Below are 18301 nucleotides of genomic sequence, written 5' to 3' on the forward strand. Positions count from 1 at the left end.
ATCTTGTCATACAGTATAAATAGGATAATTACATTGAGGAACAAACATTAAGAAAATTCTAGTAACACATTTACAGATGCCTGGATCTACATTAGATGGACTGATGCAACAGGATGTACTCTACAATCATTAAGGGGCACAATTTATAAAGTTACAGGCAATTTTTTACACAAAAATAGAAAAATATTCCCGTTGTGAAACTAGGGAAAATCTTGTTGTGATTTCACTTGGTTAATAGTCACAATATGAGAAAAATAAGCAAATTTTACTTACAAAGATAGGCAAAATTGCCTGTGTATAAGAGGCAATATGACCTCCTGCCCCCTAGCCCAGCCCTCCTCTGATGTAGAATGATCAATGCACACTGGAAAAAAGGGCAGCAGAAGCAGTGGGCCTAGGATCAGGATGTGGTATAAACATCTTGGTGCCATATACCACAGGACACCTCAGAAGGTCTCCCTTTGGTCATCCCTCAAAAGGTCAGAGATGTTTTGGCAGCTCAAGAGGACCTACACAATATTAGGCAGGGGGTTTTATTGTTTTGGCTGATCAGTGTATATGATCATTGACCATGATATACCTGAGCTGTGGATAAAAGTAAATCATATTGTTAAATTAAAGCAAATCATTTTGGCTACATGGGGAATGTATAAAAGACATGAAGAGAATTTAAAGAAGTATTTTTAATGTACTTTCTCCATCTTGTGTTGTTCTTCTATGAACAGCTAGGAAAGCTACCCTAACAATAAAACAAGATTTAGGAAAAGGAACAATAGGCAAATGCCTATAGGTACTACCTTACACAGGGTGAATAAATTAATGGACTGGTCTGTTGTAGGAATGCAAACAGTACTCCTTGTAACTGCTGGCCAACGACGACCCAGGGTTTCATCCAGGATGATAGGTACATTTGCCCCAGATACAGGTTATATGCAGAGTATTTTTCTGTGTACTCAAACAGTTTTCCTTTTCACCTGAAGGGGGTGCTGAAGTACCAGGCTGAAGGACAACTAGCTTCTTGGCCAGATGGGGGAGCTAAAGAGGCATGGGGATGATCAAGTGTAATTGTCTCAGCTGAAACCCATCCTGGAAATTAGGCTGTGGATATAAACTCCCAGCCTGCTCTTTCCTGTGTCTCTGTTTTTGGCTGTTGAGCTGGGAGGAGGTACAAGGTGAATGGTGAGTAAAGACACAGATGGTTTTGGAAAAGCTGTATAGTTAGGGCCTTAGAGTCCTTTGCAGCACTAGATTGGGCTGGATTGTTAGTAAAGGGATCTAACAATTAGTTAGGCTTTATTTTGCTTTTTGTTTATTTTGCCTGTTTTTTTTGCAAATAGTATTAGTGAATATAACCCTTGATACACTGATAACCTGCTGGCCATGCCCCCTCCACTTGGTACGGAGATCTCAAATCCTGTATAAATAAGCCCAAGGATCAGGGCCGATATCGGATGAGAATCTGGTGTGTGTACAGCGCCCATCATCTGAACGACTGTCCTGGCGTATCCATGGATGACGAACGATCCTAATGCAAGGGAAGGGGGAGAGCATGCAGCAGGGTGCTACTTCGTTGCTCTCCCCCTCCCCTCTGCATAGAGCAGAACAGTGCTGTATGTACAACACTTGTTCATGCATCGTGCAGTCCTTTGTCGTTAGAAAGGACTGTGAAAGATCCTTTCCAATGACAATAATTGCACATGTGTATGCAGCCTAAAGCTCACTGGCCCGGCACCCAGGTAGAAATTGGAGACTAACTTTTGTAATCTCCGGTCATGTTACCACCAGGATCACTACAAATCATTAACTGGGGTAATCAAAGTTAAACTTTGATTTGCAAAACAAACTTTAAAAAGATTTAAAAAAGTGTAACCCCCAATATGCCCAATTGTTTCCATTAGTTACCTTACCCCCTTTTTTATTAAAACTTTTTTTACCATTTAATTAAAATTTTATTTGAAAAATTAATTACTGGTTTGCTTAAAACCTCACATACTGTGCACTTTAGCACTAAAGAGACATTGAATTGGCGGTGGTACCCACAACACCCTAGTCTGGCAGTGTCAAGTACTCCATAAGTGCTCAGGTCTTTTTTCTTTCTCTCTTTTTTTGTTAATATGCTTTCTGAAAACATTACTCCAAACCATCTCATAAACCATGATAGTGGTGTATGTATTGTCTCCTGGAAGACCATGTAGTGTCTCCTGGAAGGGCATTACACCAATGAGATCAAATCAGGAAGGGTAAACAAGAGAAAGAGAGTGGAGAGATAAGAAAAAGGACCAGAGGGTAAATCCCAGATGCCTAAGATTACAATCTCCTTAAATTGTAAACTCTTTTGGGTAGGGTCCTCACCTCCTCCTTTGCCATTGTTTGTATCAAGTGTCTGTGTCATTTACAACCCCTATTTAATATGCAGCACTGTGCAATATGTTGGTGTTTAATAACGACCGTTTAATTAGAATATAGTTTATAGTCTTGAAGAATGTCCATAACATACTACATTATGCAAATATCCCAAGGATAGCTTGCCTGTTTTTGGAGGTGGATGAGATATCAGTGGGTCCATCAAATTGCTTTACGGATCTACGGAAATGTTGTGTATGATATCTCTAAGAAATTGGTTGAATTGTGACCAATAACACTGTAGAAGAGGACAACTCCAAAATATGTGTTCAAGTGTGCAAAGGTTCAACTACAAATGGCAAAGATTTGGTGAAATACCTCCAGAGTGTCATACCCCTTGTCAGTGGAGAAAATGAAGCTTATTGCCAAACAGCAGACCACATTTCCAGGTGCCAATTCATGTTCTAATATTCTCTCCCATGTTAACTTTTAGGAAAATTTAGCAGTGGATGATGGACTATGGAGAAGCTTATAAAGAAAAGAAATAAGGCCTTTAGAGTAGGGGTCTTTGCTGCATATCCCTTCAAAGGCTGTGAGTTCCAGAGGACTGGTGTAAGGATAACAAAATTGTTTTTTTTTTATTTGCAGTCTTAGCAGTTAAATCTTTTAGCTTCCTGTTTTTTACTTCAGTTGTTTGTGCTATGGGAAGTGGTTTTGTAACACAGAACTTACAATATTGTATTTATAAATACAGCAAACCTCCCACTTATTTCAGCATTCAGGGCTTGGCAATACTTAATTTATGCTCATAACACATGTAGTATTTTTAATAATGTCAAAAAATCATTTTACCACATGCCTTTAAATTACTTACTGATGCCATGTTCTCAAATAATAATCCATGGTTTCTTCTTATTCATGTTCTAAGGTTATAAGATAGGTAACATTTTACCCCATTTATAGACATGGCTTTATAAAAACTGTGATATTACCAAAGTGCTTACAATGATTACATTATATTACCATGGTTTAACCCTTTGACTATGGTTAAGGTCTTAAACTGGTTAGTATTGGGTGAACGTGGGCATGTGAGACTCCCTTTATCAGGGATTTTACCTACAGTCCATGGTACAATATGTTAAATAACGCAAAGAACATTTTTAATAGGTAATCTGGTATAGAGTATTTGACACCCAGTGCAATCAATATTGTTATAATGAAATGATTAATAACTACAGCAAGGAAAGGCAGGCGGTGTGGTGACCTTTTACATTACAGTGGTCAGTGTAGAGGTGTACATGGTAAATTATTGGAATATTGCCTGGTGGCACAGCTGGTTGCTATAGGTGGATCAGTTCACAATTTCATACTGGACAAGGAACCTCAGGAGGATCTCTAAACTTCCATTGAACCTTTGCTGAGAAATACTGCTCTATAGTGATCCTGTTTAATTTTTTATCAAGCCTGTTCTTTTTAAACCAAGGGCCTGTTGGATGTCCAGGGGGTTCAGCTGCAACCCTGCTGAATTAGCTCAGTTGGTTAGACCTGTGTATCCCCCATCACTTCTAAAGATCAGATCTTGTGGAGGCAGTTGGTTTCTGATGAGGAGGATCAACGCCTTTATAGACAATGCAATGTATATGGTGGCTTCATCTGTGCCTACTGCAAACCTAATGACAACTGAAAGAATATTGGGGGTGGACACTTAGGCTCCTACCCTACCTAGGGCTCGAGTCTGTCTGATTCCATCTCTACATCTATTTTTTTATATTTTTTTAAAGTCTGTTTTTGGGGAATTGGAGCTTCCTTCAAGTTTATTCTTCCTGGATATGATATCAGTTTGATGTGGGAGCATGACCCCCCTCTTACATGTTACTAAGAGAAAAGAAACAAGATTTAATTTGGGTAAGTGATTCTGTCCTATAAAAGGACCCAAATCTTTGAAAACATTTATTTTTGTTTTTACCTTTGTAACGTAACGTAAGAATGGCCTTGCAGCCCATGATCATTTACAATTTGCCTAATGCCGTATCAAACCTGCTGTTTACTTGCTCTTTGTGTTTCATACATTTATTTCAAGGGTTGGCATTGATAATTTCTGTTGTGGGTAGGTTTAGGAACCTCTTCTCTCCTTCTCTTTCTTTTCATCTATGTTGTCGCTTAGTACATAGCAATAGTTTCATGTAAAAGTGTATTTTTGTGTTTGCTGTGTACACTATGGAGTACATCACTGAACACCAGAATAATGGCAGGCAATGCCAGTGACACATGATACTCATGAATGCCTATGCAGTGTTTTGGGACAGGCTGGATTGCTCATTTGGGCGCAAATTAAAAACTTGCTGCAATTGTTCAAGGAATGGCCTGGTTGCCCCTCAATACACACTTCCCTTTTCTATTTCCTTCCAGGTATCATTCGGAGAGACTTAAGGCCATCAGTATATGACAACTTAGGCTTTGCAGTTTTTGTAAGCGTATCATCCCAACCATGGCTCGTCAATTGACATTGGAGTAGCGTTGCACAATTTCCGCTTGGCAAGAAGTTTGGAGGCGCTCATGTGGAGGTATACAACTAGTCTTCAAGGTGTCTGAACATGATGGCAAGCCTAGCAAGTAAAACTGCAAGGACTCCTTTGATGCTAAAAATATGAATACATTTTCTTGTGTAATTTTTAGCAATTCATTAAAAGTGTATAGTGACTTTTGGGACACCCTGTATATGCGGACCATTGTCATTAGAAGTATTCTGTGCACTGTAATATGTGAAAAGCATAGTTTCCCCCTTGTCCTGTAAAGGCCACCATAATGCAGCCCTCCCCTCCCTCAGCCCTATACTGTACTGACAGGATACACCAGGGAGCGTCTGACAATATTCTCCAATTCTTAGAAGGAACCTGAGGCGGATATTGCGTGACATAATAGGTTATTGTACCTGGTTACACAATCCCTGTTACAGCACTGCATGGTGTACAGACACATGTAATTCGTGCTGATATAAAGGAATACAATTATATTAAGTGTGTGTTGTCACAATGACCTAGAATCGGCTTCTTCTTTTACAGCGCAGTGTGTGATTTGCAGACACTCCCTTATTCAAGGTCCGCGTGCCTGCCACTGACTGTGAGGCGAAGGATGGGGATGACTCTGTGGAGGTTTAGCTGTTCGGCACTCCGTGGTATTTACCGCACGGTAGCATCCTACTACTACCGCACGGTAAGAGCTGCTAGGGAGCGTCTGACAATCACTGATTTCTACACAGTGTGCAGGTCACTGTGGGGGCACTGCCATGAAAGACCTTGCCATGGCACAGGAAGGACAATCTCATAGTATTGTCTTAGGGTAACTGAGAGTTCAGTAGTTTTGCAATATGAAGGTCTCATCGGGGTCCCTGGTGTTAGGGACTCATGATGGAGTACCTGCCACCAATGTCTGGCATCCATGGGTGGTGACTGTACAGAATGTTAATCCCTGGCGATGGGATGAGGATCCTGTACAGACCAGAGAGCGGTCTCATAGTGATCCCCATGCCAGGATCGCCCGTCTTCTTGGTGGTGGGGCGAGCTTTGCCATATTCAGGAGGTGGCACACTTTTTATAGTAGGCACGGTGTGCAAGATGCCATCTTCACCGCCAACTCTTCCAGGTCCTCCGTGATTTTCTTTGCCCATCAGATGGCCCCTGATGGTTTTCCATGGGGGTGTGTGCAAGACTTGCATTGTCCCTGGCATCTGGGTCAGTTCTTGGTGGTGCCATGTATGAAAACATAACAAATCACCCTAAAGAGGAACTATCGATACACAAAGTGAGCATGTAAGATATTTATTGCAGAAGGGACAGGTGATGTACCCGCCTGTTTGCAGTCCCTGAACACCTGGAAGGAGACTGGAAGAAGATGGCACTGCCCACGACAAAGTGAAGGCAGGTGAGTTTAATTTGTGATCGGGCAGGTAAGGTTTTTGTATTGCAGGAGGGACATTGCCTGTCCTTTCTGCAATAAATACCCTACATGCTTACATTTCTTTTTTTGCCTGGTTGCCATTTTTTATATTTAGTTCCTTTCACCTGGATTCTGCCTGCAGTGCCTAGTCCAGGGCAACTAGAAGGATCTGACGAATGCCGAGCACCCCAAATCTAGCTGGGAAGATTCTCCGGCACTGTGCTGAAGCACACACAGGGATTCAGAATTTTTAGCATTAGAATGATGACTTCACGCTGGCAGCATGCAATCCAGGGGAAAGGTGAGTATTCTATTTATTTATATTTTCCCTGTGATTGTTTACTTTTCTTGTTAGAATGCATTAATGGCATCACAGCAAGGTGTAGCGGCAGCAGCGTGTATTGTCTGTGCCCTGCCAACCGCTTGCTGTTCCTGTCCAAATCCAAGTGCAGGGTGTGACGGAGCTGGCAGGTATCCACTGATTAGGTAATGCTGGAGTTACTTTTGGCAAGGACACAACACATTGACTTAGGAAAATAAAATCAACCTATGTTTGTGATTTGTACATAATCCATGGAAAAACATGGAAAGTAAAGTGTACCTAAACTCAGAAATTTCACTTTACATAAAAGGGTAAGGTAAAAAAATTCTGTTTGTTTGCTTTTGAGTGTTTCTTCTGCGCATGCCCGAGCATCTCGGCCTTGCGCAGAAGGAACCTTTTCGCGAGTAGAGAAAAATTTGCAGATTTCTTTTCCAACCTACGTTACCCGATCTCGCGCCTGGGTCGAGTACTGTAGGAAGATGAGGCGAAGATGGCAGTGCGCCGGTTGGGGTACAAAAGGGGATTTTTTTTTCACGAAAGGATCGTGAAAGATCCTTTCCAACGAGAAAAATTGCAGGTGTGTATGCAGCTTTAGTATCAGTGTATGGCCTTGGTGTGGACATTGTTACTGTTAGGAAACACTTATCGGGCCAGCAATTCCGTGCTTTGCACCACTGCAGTATCCCACACAGCCTATTTTGCCTAGCAATGTCACTTGCAGCATCAAAGAGTATAGAGAAATATCAGCAGCCCCTGCTTCCTATTAGCCGTGCAGCCTGATGTATTTAATGGCATCCCCAGCATCCATTTAGACTGTGCACAGCTGAAGGGGATTCTAGAGGCTGACCAGCTCCTGCCTGTTGAAGCTTTAAGCTAGGCTGATTTGTTGCTGGTGTGATTTACTGTTCCTGACCCATCGTTTGTATGCAGCTTGCACCGACCTTTTGCATGTGACCCCAGACTCTGCAAGTGTTTGCCCCCGTGTACTTCATTTGGTTTACTTTATCTCTTTTCCCCTTCAAATCATGTCTCCAAAGGTTAAAAAATACAGGACCCATTTACATCTGTAGTAACTTGACATAACCATGATCACCTTGTAATTATATAGCATGCACATATAACACAGCACTTTAAAAAGTCCATAGGCATGTGACTAACTGTCCCACAATGGGGCTCAAGGAGAGAGACTGTTTTTTTTTGTATGCAGACTATTGAAATTGGGCCTGATTTATTAAAGCTCTCCAAGGCTGGAGAGGACACACTTTCATCAGTGAATCTGGGTAATCCAGGAAACCTGGAATGGATCTGGTCTAGGATTGAAAACATTTGCTAACAAATGACTTTTAGGAAATCCGTTCCAGGTTTGCTGGATCACATCTCCTGCCTTGGAGAGTGTTAGTAAATTAGGCCCATTATGTCTACATGTCATGCTGAGCCTCAGTAATTGAAAGAACTAAATTCCAAGTAATCTGGTAGTCTTGGAGTAGTAAGGCAACAAGCAATTGTAACACAGGAGAGGAGATGGTACAGTTGTGTATAGTGAATGTAAGGCTGGGGTTTAGCTTTAATGCAAGGTACATTAAAATGGAAATAAATGTAATATTAATGAGATTACATGATCAGGCAGGTACTTTTTGCAGAAAGGGACAGGCAATATTCCTTTTGCAGTAATCTCTCCTACCTGCCGGATTGCTCTTGTTTTTCTTACTTCTGTTTGTGCCGGAAATAAATGAACTCCATTGGCTTGCACGGGAGTTATATCAGCCCAGCCAATAAAGTTGGCTGAAGAGAGAAAAGAGGAAGTGAAGGAAGAAAAACAAACATGATGGCGTCCTGTGAGGGAACATGGACAGCTAAGTAACCTGGGGTTTAGTTCTGCTTTATTGCAATAAAGTAAACCATCTAGGTGCGGATGGACCCTTAAAGTAAGCCTGGGCATATCAATCTTAAGTAGGTGATCAGATAAAAGCTAGGCAGAGGTTATCTTCCTTGAAAAGTCTTTGTCAGCTTAAGTTATATGCAAATCTTAACTTTTCTCTGTTTGGCGTTTTTCTCCTGCTTCCTCATTGGTTGTCTTGCATGTTGAGTAGCCTCATTGGGTAAAAGTCATCCTTGATGTTTGCATATACTTTCAGCTGTGTCTGGCTCTACCGATTGATTCAACATTTATCTTTCACTAAACTAATCTGCTGCCCATATACTTTTCATCTTATGCTTAGCTTGTGATAGGTTTGTGTAATACAATTTTAAAATTTAAGATATATGCACTTCAGCATTCTGACCTTTGTATACAGAATAATGAGTAGGAAAATGGCAGAATCTGATCTTTTCCTTAACTAGTCATTACAGGACAGTTCAGTTGATTTCAGATCTTTCTGACTTTTGTACTGACAGCAGATAGAACGTGTTTATGACTTTCCCATGAAACAAGGGAGGAGAAATGGGTGGCAATGGATTTTCGTGTGATCAGCATGTGAGCATCAAGAGGCAGCTGGAACAATGTGAGCTCTTGTTCTTCATATTCGGCAGGCGTTCTCATTTCATAAGAAAATCATTTAATGTCATCAACTGATATAGAACAGGTAAGGTAATGTAGAAGAGACTGAACTAATGGAGTGCTAAGCTTTCTTTGTGACTAGTACAAAAAAGAGAACACTTCATATGTCATTTGTAAAGATTTTATAGTTCATCTACAAATCAAAATGTTTTGGATATTTTCCAATGTACAAATATCTGCAGATTTTTCTATATTTTGGGGCCACAGCATAACTGCTAGATGGTTATTTAGTACAACCATTCCTAACTTCTTTTCATGGGGGAACCTTTAAAAAAGCTTTCATGTCTTTGAGAACCTCTAGTCTTAACTTTTATGGACAGCTCACAGTATATTAGTGTGGTAGTAAGTGGGAAGAATGTCACCTTAACAGATAGCCAAAAAGATCATTTGGGTTGTCACCTAAACTGACCCAAGAGGCAGAAAATGCTCATTGCTCAAGGAACCCCTAGCAAGCTCTGGAGGAACCCTGGTTTAGACAGTATCTTTATGTGTATTAGTATCATTCTTGCCATAATAATTATATAATATAAGAGCTGATAATATTTGTATGCAGATCATATGTCAGCAGCATAACTGGAAATTTGTGTTTGAGAAATATGAAAAGGTGCCACATTTATCAAGCAATATTTATTTACTCCTGTATGCCTTGGCATCCTTAGCAGATGTGGTGTTCTAGAACTGATCATCTTGCTGATCATCACATGTACCTAAGAAACCTCTTACACAAAGTTTTCAAGAGTTACTTATACCATGTGCTTGTTTAGCTATGCAAAAAATGTTCCATCCACCCTAGCTTTCAGAAGTCTGGGAAATATATTAGCACTCAAAGTCCCACCAGCTGCACACTTGAAGATGGCAGCAGTGAGCGCTTCTAGTAGCCCCCTATATATTCCCTATGGGGATGCTGCAGGAAGATGCTACCCAAAAGGCAGCGGTTCCTGGTGTGAGGAAGCAGTAAACTCACCACAAGTGTGAACCGTGCCTTACTGCTTAATAGGTGTAAGGGGATATTTTCTAATATGCAGGAAATCCAGTCTTGGTAGTTTCTACAGAAACAATTATTGCCATCGGAAGATCTCCCTTAATTTTATATTCTGGTGGGATTTAACTAAACCACTCAAAGCCTATTAAAAAATTTGCCTGTAGTTATTCTATAATTAGTGAGTTATTATCTAGGAACAAGCATGTAGGGTGAGACTTCCGTAATCCTTCGATCAGTCATTGAACAACCAGTGAACTAACAACATGTACAATGTCTAACTAACTGTCAAACCTCACTCCTGTCTAACCTAAACATTTGAATGGAAACGTATAAGCATTTATATATCAACTTAATAACAATAAAGGTAACCTAAAACATTCTATGTACAGCACAGGGCCTGTATTTATTAAACCTCCCAAAGGCTGGAAAGGATACACTTTCATCAGTGATGCTGTGTGATCCAGCAAATCCGGAATGGATTTCTTCAAAGTCATTTGCTAGCAAATGTTTTGAATCCTGGATCAGATCCATTCCGGGTTTGCTGGATCACTCGGCTTCCCTGATGAAAAAATCTTTTGCTTTAATAAATCAGGGCCATTATACACACTGCACCATTCATATCGAAAAAGGCTGATAGTTACCGTACTTTAAAAATGATTGATGTGATCTTAGGCAATAATGGTGACAAGTTTTTGTGCCCTCTTCCTGTTTGTTGGACAGTCAAAGTTCAGTGACAGCACCTCCTGATATGTTTGCACATTCCTACAACTACATCATTCTCATCAGTCTACCTGCAATATGGGTACACTGTCAGTCCTGATTTTTATATAGATGCTGGGTGGAACCAAAGGAGTAGTAAAGTGGATTTTGGAAGGCCTTTAACAGAAATGTGCATAGCCAGTATATACAATATTAGCACAGAAAGAAGAGCACTACTTAGCTAAACGTTCAGGGCTCACATACTCACTGTAAATATCTACACTTGAATTGTACATTTTAAGCATGTAAAATCAAACATCTAATACATACATACATACATATATATATGTGTGTGTGTATTTCCTTCTGAACAATCCAATATTTTGGTTGTCATGCTGACCCTCCATATCATGTCCATGTCCATTTTCCAGAACAGGTATGTTACTGATTTAGTCCTGACTGATGCCAGTACTGATGGAAATGTTTTTTGCTAATGCACAACTTGTGCCTTTCCAAAATTAGTAGATCTCATTTGGTTATCCTTGTGCTGTAACTGATGTAAATATTTGAATTATTACATCTGTGAAGCTTTAGTCCGGGTCATGGTATAGCTAGTAGAAGTCACAAGTAATACTTTTTTCACATGTTTAGCTACTCATCCAAGTAGTTTCTCTGTAAGAAAGCTACTTGGATGAATAGCAAACATTTTTAACATTGCAGAACAAATCCAGTAAAATGTTAGTAACTATCACTAGCCATGAGTTCTTGTTTCTGTATATGTAGCTTATCTTATATTTTGCTCCTACAGAGTCGTCACCTCCAGTACCAAGCAGGTTTGCAGCCATTTGACCTTGCTATGGCCCCAGCTTCTGCAACTATACCAAAAGGACAAGCTGCAAATGCTTCATTGCAACAGTCTAGTGTAAAAAAATATTCTAATTTATTTGCTTTGCACACAAATCCTTCTGCCCCAGAAAACAGCCAATCTCCTCGTCCACTTTTACTGTTTCTTCCATGGTTGGGATCAACTGCAAGATCTCATGAAAAGTATCTCGAGCTCTACTTCCAGCTGGGGTTTGATGTGCTAGTGGCAGAGAGTTCCCTGGTACATTTCCTTTGGCCTAAGACAGGACTGGAACATGCAGGACAATTGTTGGAGCTTTTGATGGGAGAAAAAGAGCTTAATTCTCGCAGACTTTTTATTCATGCCATGTCAATTGGAGGGTACCTATTTGCACAAATGTTGGTGCGTTCATCCAAGCAACAACGAGAAATGCTGGAAAGAATTCATGGCCAAGTGTTTGACAGTCTTGTGGTGGGAAGCATGGAAAGGATGGCAGCAGGTAATTTACATCTTTGTTGTGTTGTGCAGTCCTAAAACATTTATTACAACAAAAAAATATTACCTCAAATTAAGAATTTATAACCTTGTCTTGTGTATGTAACAGTAATGTACTTCAGCTACTATGTTCAAGTTACCAGCGTACCCGGTTAGGGTTAGGTATTGCATTAGTGGACATAAATTGTCTTTGTTTGACAAGTTTTATTAGTAACGAATAGATTCAGGCAATATAATATAAGGAAATACCTGAATCAGGAAAACCTTTCATCACATCCACCAGTGAGAACAAATCAAAGTAAATCTGCACCTTTGAAGAGTAATCTTTTTAGAGGAGATATATTTGTTTATTTCAGTTATTTTGTCTCCAACTGAGTGAGAAAATTGAGACCCCAACTTTCATCCTTTGTGCTACAAGAATATTTGGAATGTTACAAATGTTTCTACTACGTCTGTTCATTTTTTGGTTAATGAGTTCCCCATATCTCACTAGTTTGAGGTGTCTATAAAGAAAACATAAAAGGTCTCCCTAGTTGGGGTTCATGTTTTTTTACAAGAATTATCTGTTACATGTATTTTATGTAAAAATAGAGAGGACTACAACATATTCTATATTAGTGTTTGCCAACTGGGGTTCCTCCAGAGGTTGCTAGGGGTTCCTTGAGCAATGAGCATTTTGGCTATCTGTAGGGGGTGACATTCCTCCCACTGGCCAGCAATGTAAGGGGCATTCCCCCATCTGACCTCAACAATAATATACTGTAAGCTGTGGATATAGTAAATATAGGAGATCCCCCATAGTAAAAAGGTTGAAAAAGGCTACTTTATAAAGAGTGAAATCATTGGTTTATGAAAGTGTAAATGTAGTCATCCAAGCCAGAGTCCCATCTATGTTTATGTTTTGAGGGAAAATTGAGAAATGTATGAAGCTGATATACAGACAGGATGTGATACTTTTTGTTAACTTTGCACTTTCACATGATGTTTAGATTTTATACCTTGATGATCACTAACTTATTTAAACTTTTCTCAAAGAAAACATAAGTATTCTTTTGCTTGTTTCCAGGTGTGGCGCGTATGGTCAGCTCTCCTTTGTTAGAGGCTCTTGTGGTACGAGGAACACTTTTATACTTTTCACTTATGAAAGCTCAAACAACAGACTATTATGAGAGGGGGATTCAAGCCTTCTGGGACAAACCTATCCCTTGCCCATCTCTCTTCTTCTACTGTTTAAATGACCCATTGAGTGATTATGTAAAGGTAGAAGAGCTTCTGCAGTCCTGGGGGAAGCAAGGAATTAAAGTGCAGGGAAAGAAATGGGAAAATTCAATACATGCGGGACATTTAAAGAAATACACTGAAGAGTATACAGACACACTGAACATATTTATTAGTGGTCTACTTAACAATGTGCCTAGAAGCAAACTGTAACTTCCCTTTTTACTGTTATTATATTTTAAAAGGTAATGTTGTAGGGGAGAATGATCTAATTTTGTGAAAATATTGCAGTGTGTGGGTACTCAAATATCCATCAATTTTTCATTAGTAACTTAAATTAAGAGACAGTTTCTCTTTTGGCAATAGTGAACCAGCCTGGATGTAAAGTGTCTAAGGTAACAGCAGTGCCGGATTGCAAATGTAAAGAGGCTGCTTGGATTTTAAACAGGTCATATTATAAAGGGCTTTTCTCCTACTTTAACTTAGGAGTTATCCCAACCAAATGTCGTGTGATGTCATGATGATCTTTCAGCTATGAAATTCCTCTACTGTCAACTAAGATGCTGGCATTGTTGAGTTTGAATGACAACTATGGTTTAAAGATGGAGAAAAAGCAAGGTTTAGTCTCCATTAAAAGGACTTATTGCAAAGGTATTGGTTCAAAGACATCTAGAACTAACTAACGTCCAACTACTGTTAGCTTGGACACTTCTGAAATCAGGTTCACCTAAACAAAAGTGTCTACCCGCCTAATAAATTTTTATGAATGATATGCACACACTATTAAAAGTGCAAATAATGATATTAGCTGGGCTGATTTTTAAATTTTGAAGCAAAAGAAGTGCTGTAATAGTATAACAAGTAATCAGGCCCAATATCTTTAAAGTTTTAGGAATCATTTATCTTATAGGTTTATTATAAATATATTGCTATATAAATTACACCTTTTATTTGTAACTTATACCTCTTGATTACACTTCCTGGAGTCAGCACTTGTTTTCCTGTATGTTTTGTGCAATCCTTCATTAGCATATATAACATTGATATCTCTATTTGTAAAACAGGGAACATGACTCCCTCAAATATTCCCTGGTGGGAGTGAAAAGTATTAGTTAAAGTAAAGATATTACCTACAATGTTTCTTGGTGTGCAGCTCCCTTTGTCTGATTACAACCTTCTGCTTGGCTGTCTGAGTTGCTGTTGCTCATGATTTCAGTTGTTGTAATGGGAGTTCTTAACGTTTCTTAAAGGTTTTACAGCTGAATACACTGAAATACTAGGGACTTATCTACTGCCAGGATTCAACACAACATATTGATCTCACAACTTCAGTTTCAATGTTTGGTAACCCTTCCCCTAATATAATATATTAATAATCATACAGGTTCTCCTTAGTCAATCCATGCTTCTGAATACCTGTTGCCAGGCTTTTATCTCATACCCTATGACTTACCACAATATACAGTAGGTGTCACTCTCTAATTCAGTCCTGCTATAACAAGTGGTCCTGGCTCACATTCCCTGAACAATTTTGGGACTGTTTACTAAGTATCTTCTAAAGGTTTTAGCCTGTTTCTCAAATCTATGAAACCCTATGTTAAAAGAATCCTCATTCAGGCCATACCTAGTTCTGCCAGGTGTGTTTGAATGTATATGTTGCCTGAGACTACAGTATAGTACAGCAAGATATTATAGCCAGATTAACTCAGTTCCCTGCTGACTGACCAAAAAGGATTTAGATAGTCCCTCACCAAAACTCAGTCCCTATTTTCTATAAGTGATCTGCCTGTAGACTTAGTAACTTCTGTGCTAACTCTGATCATGAGCCACCCCATTTTTTTTCCCCAAATATGTTGCTGGGAACATACTGTATGTGTGCCTCTTGAATCACCTAGGGCCAATAGAAAATTGTAGATAGGGCCTCACCAAGGTGTACTACAAGTAGTTTAAAATGTTAGATGTTTAGATTGTGATTATCCTTCTGTAAGGTCTATATTTTTATAGACTACATATATTGGAGATGGATTTCTTCTTTCATCTTCCTTACACTGTTTTGGTGGAAGGGAAGAACCGATGCTATAATTAAAACCAATGCCTCTGAAGGAGTTCTTGATGAAGGCCTGATGCTGCTAGGACTTTGCCCCCAAGGCGTCCATATTTACTACTGGTGGATCAATAAATCCACACAAGTCTGTGACACAAATATATATATTTTATATAATATGTACAAATATAAACTGGAGCTTTTAAATAAATAAAACCATATCTTTTATATGTTTGTTTGTGTCCACTTCATCATTACATTTTACTTAAAGTAAATGTTTTTTTGCCAAGCAAACGATCTGGACTGCTGGATAATCTGCCTTGCCTGCATATGAATTTCAGGTTGGTGATTTACAGTGCATGTAAACCCTAACAATTAACTTCTCTAATTTACTTCTTAATAATAATTACAATGTAAACCTATTGATCTTTTTAAAAATTCAGAGCTCTCCTACGCTGCACAATTTGTGTGTTGTCACAAAGAGCGCTCCTAGTTCTATTACCAAATGTCAGCCCATAAAGGAATTTAAAGGACTGAATACATTTTTGGCAGATCAAAGTGTATTCTTCTGTAATTGAGGAAAAATGAAAAAGTGTATATGAATAAAGCCTACTGGAGGGTAATACTATTACAGTACACTTACATTTACCCCATGGCTTGAATGAAAAGGATTACATCATTCTCCTTTCCAGCAAGACCTGGAGAATACCAGTACTACATACCTTGCTAAGAAGATGACCTAAGCACTGTTCTGCAGTTTCCTAATGAGTACTCACCATTACCTGGGATCTGTTTGTAAGGAGGATAATATAACCCTGTGTACCAAGGAAGCTGGAGGAAAGGTGTGTATAATCTGTAATAGTATTTCACTCTTGAGCTACCTACCTCTATTAAACTATAAACATTCATGTAAATGTAAAAAGTAATGACCAGTCTATAATTGTAGTGGTAGGTTTATTGTAGCTGTGGGAGACAGAATTACAACAAAAGAACCCTCAAAAACCCAGTGCTCAAAAGTCAGAGTTTGATGTGCATTGTAATGAGCAAAATAAGTATTTGATCCCCTATCAACCAGGAAGATTTCAGGCTCCCTGGTGTCTTCACTGTATGCAGGTAACGACCTGAGGTTAGGAGCACCCTCTGTAAGGGAGTGCTCCTAATCCAAGTTTGTTACAGTACCTGTATAAGACACCTGACCACAAAAGGCCAACCCTGGCCAAGACCAAAGAGCTGTCTAAGAAGATCAGGGACAAGATTATAGGCCTACACAAGGCTGGACTGGGCTACCAGACTATTGCCAAGCAGCTTGGTGAGAAGGTGACAACAGTTGGCGTGATAAGTCGCAAATGAAAGAAACACAAAATAACTGTCAATCTCCCTCGGTCTGGGGCTTCATGCAAAATCTCCCCTCGTGGAGTTGGAATGATCATGAGAATGGTGACGAAGCAGCCCAGAACTACAGGGGGGGAACTTGTCAATAATCTCATGGCAGCTGGGATCATAAACACTAGGAAAACAATTGGTAACACACTGCGCCGCTGCTGGGATCATAAACACCAGGAAAACAATTGGTAACACACTGCGCCGTGAAGGCATATAATGTTGCAGAGCCCGCAAGGTCCCCCTGCTCAAGACAGCACATGTACAGGCCCGTCATGAACATCTGAATGATCCTAAGGGGGACTGGGTGAAAGTGTTGTGGTCAGATGAGACCAAAATTGAGCTCTTTGGCATTAACTCAACTGGCCTTGTTTGGAGGAGATAGAATGCTGCCTATGACGCCAAGAACACCATCCCCCACCGTCACTGCATCAAAGGGACAATGGACAGGGCAATGTACTGTTGAATCTTGGGTGAGCACCTGCTTCCCTCAGCCAGGGCAATGAAATGGCTCGTGGATGGGTATTCCAGCATGACAATGACCCAAAACACACGGCCAAGGCAACAAAGAAGTGGCTCAAGAAGAAGCACATGAAGGTCCTGGAGTGGCCTAGCCAGCCAGCCAATCAAATACTTTTTTTTACTCATTACAATGCACATCAAGCTCTAACTTTTGAACACTGGGTTTTTGAGGGTTCTTTTGTTGTTATTCTGTCACTGACACCTAAAACAAACCTACCATTACAATTATAGACTGGTTGTTTCTTTGTCAGAGGGCAAATGTACAAAAACAGCAGGGAATAAATACTTCTTTCCCTCACTGTATTAATGTTATTTTTTGCTACACTAATGCAGAATCCATTCACAACAAATTGCTATGTACATGAAACAGGTGCATGTGAGTTCACTGCACATTGTTGCAATACTCAAATGTGCATGGACAACAAAAGATACTCAATTGGAACAAGCATTCAGGTCAGTAAAGTTATATTAAGGAGAATGAATCTGAATGTTTCATAATGGTAGGTCTAAATAAACAATATAGTCAAGTAAAAATCATAAAAGCATTGCTTTAAAAACAGGTTGTCAGAACAGATATAAAATACCATATTCTGTACTTATAAATATAAAAAAGATATATAAATTATAAATGTTGAAACAAAGCAGATAAAAGCTGCATTACCAGTGTAATTTTTTTTCATACTACTTAGGCTAAGTACATCAGACGATTCTTGTCTGATAATCTCCTCAGGGCTGATATTAGATGAGAATCTGCCATAGATCTGTCCTGGTGGATCCACAACGATCGTAATGGAAGTGAAGGGGAGAGACCGCAGCTGGGGGCTGCTTCGTCAATCTCCCCCTCCCCTCTCCATGGAGGAGAATGGCGCTGTGTACTGCGCTCGTTCAGTCTTTTGTCATGGGAAAGGATTTTAATAAATCTTTTTCAACAACAATTATTGCACGTGTGTACCCAGCCT

At 39.6% G+C, this 18301-nt stretch overlaps 1 protein-coding gene across 15 annotated transcripts; it reads left to right on the top strand.

Moving 5' to 3' along the window:
• The first annotated feature begins 1076 nt into the window (after positions 1 to 1076).
• Positions 1077 to 15674, top strand: LOC140324231 (transmembrane protein 53-like). Of its 15 annotated transcripts, XM_072401928.1 has the most exons (6): positions 1131 to 1179; positions 2837 to 2935; positions 4753 to 4907; positions 5406 to 5556; positions 11648 to 12182; positions 13245 to 15674. In XM_072401928.1, the coding sequence occupies exons 3-6, from the start codon at positions 4900 to 4902 to the stop codon at positions 13607 to 13609; spliced, it is 1059 nt and encodes a 352-aa protein (XP_072258029.1). In that variant the 5' UTR covers positions 1131 to 1179; positions 2837 to 2935; positions 4753 to 4899; the 3' UTR covers positions 13610 to 15674. The 15 variants fall into 15 exon arrangements, with proteins under 15 accessions (XP_072258032.1, XP_072258029.1, XP_072258044.1 ...); XM_072401931.1 differs by lacking the exon at positions 2837 to 2935 and having other exon boundaries at positions 1077 to 1179; XM_072401943.1 differs by lacking the exon at positions 5406 to 5556 and having other exon boundaries at positions 1140 to 1179.
• Positions 15675 to 18301: the final 2627 nt, after the last annotated feature.

Source organism: Pyxicephalus adspersus, chromosome 2 (assembly GCF_032062135.1).
Source record: "Pyxicephalus adspersus chromosome 2, UCB_Pads_2.0, whole genome shotgun sequence".
NCBI lineage: Eukaryota > Metazoa > Chordata > Amphibia > Anura > Pyxicephalidae > Pyxicephalus > Pyxicephalus adspersus.

Bases quoted from the DNA above. Each gene is read 5' to 3' on its own strand.
- LOC140324231 (XM_072401931.1), top strand. The intron at 5,557-11,647 runs GTAAGAGCTGCT...TTGCTCCTACAG, and splicing joins CATCCTACTACTACCGCACG to AGTCGTCACCTCCAGTACCA. The intron at 12,183-13,244 runs GTAATTTACATC...GCTTGTTTCCAG, and splicing joins CATGGAAAGGATGGCAGCAG to GTGTGGCGCGTATGGTCAGC.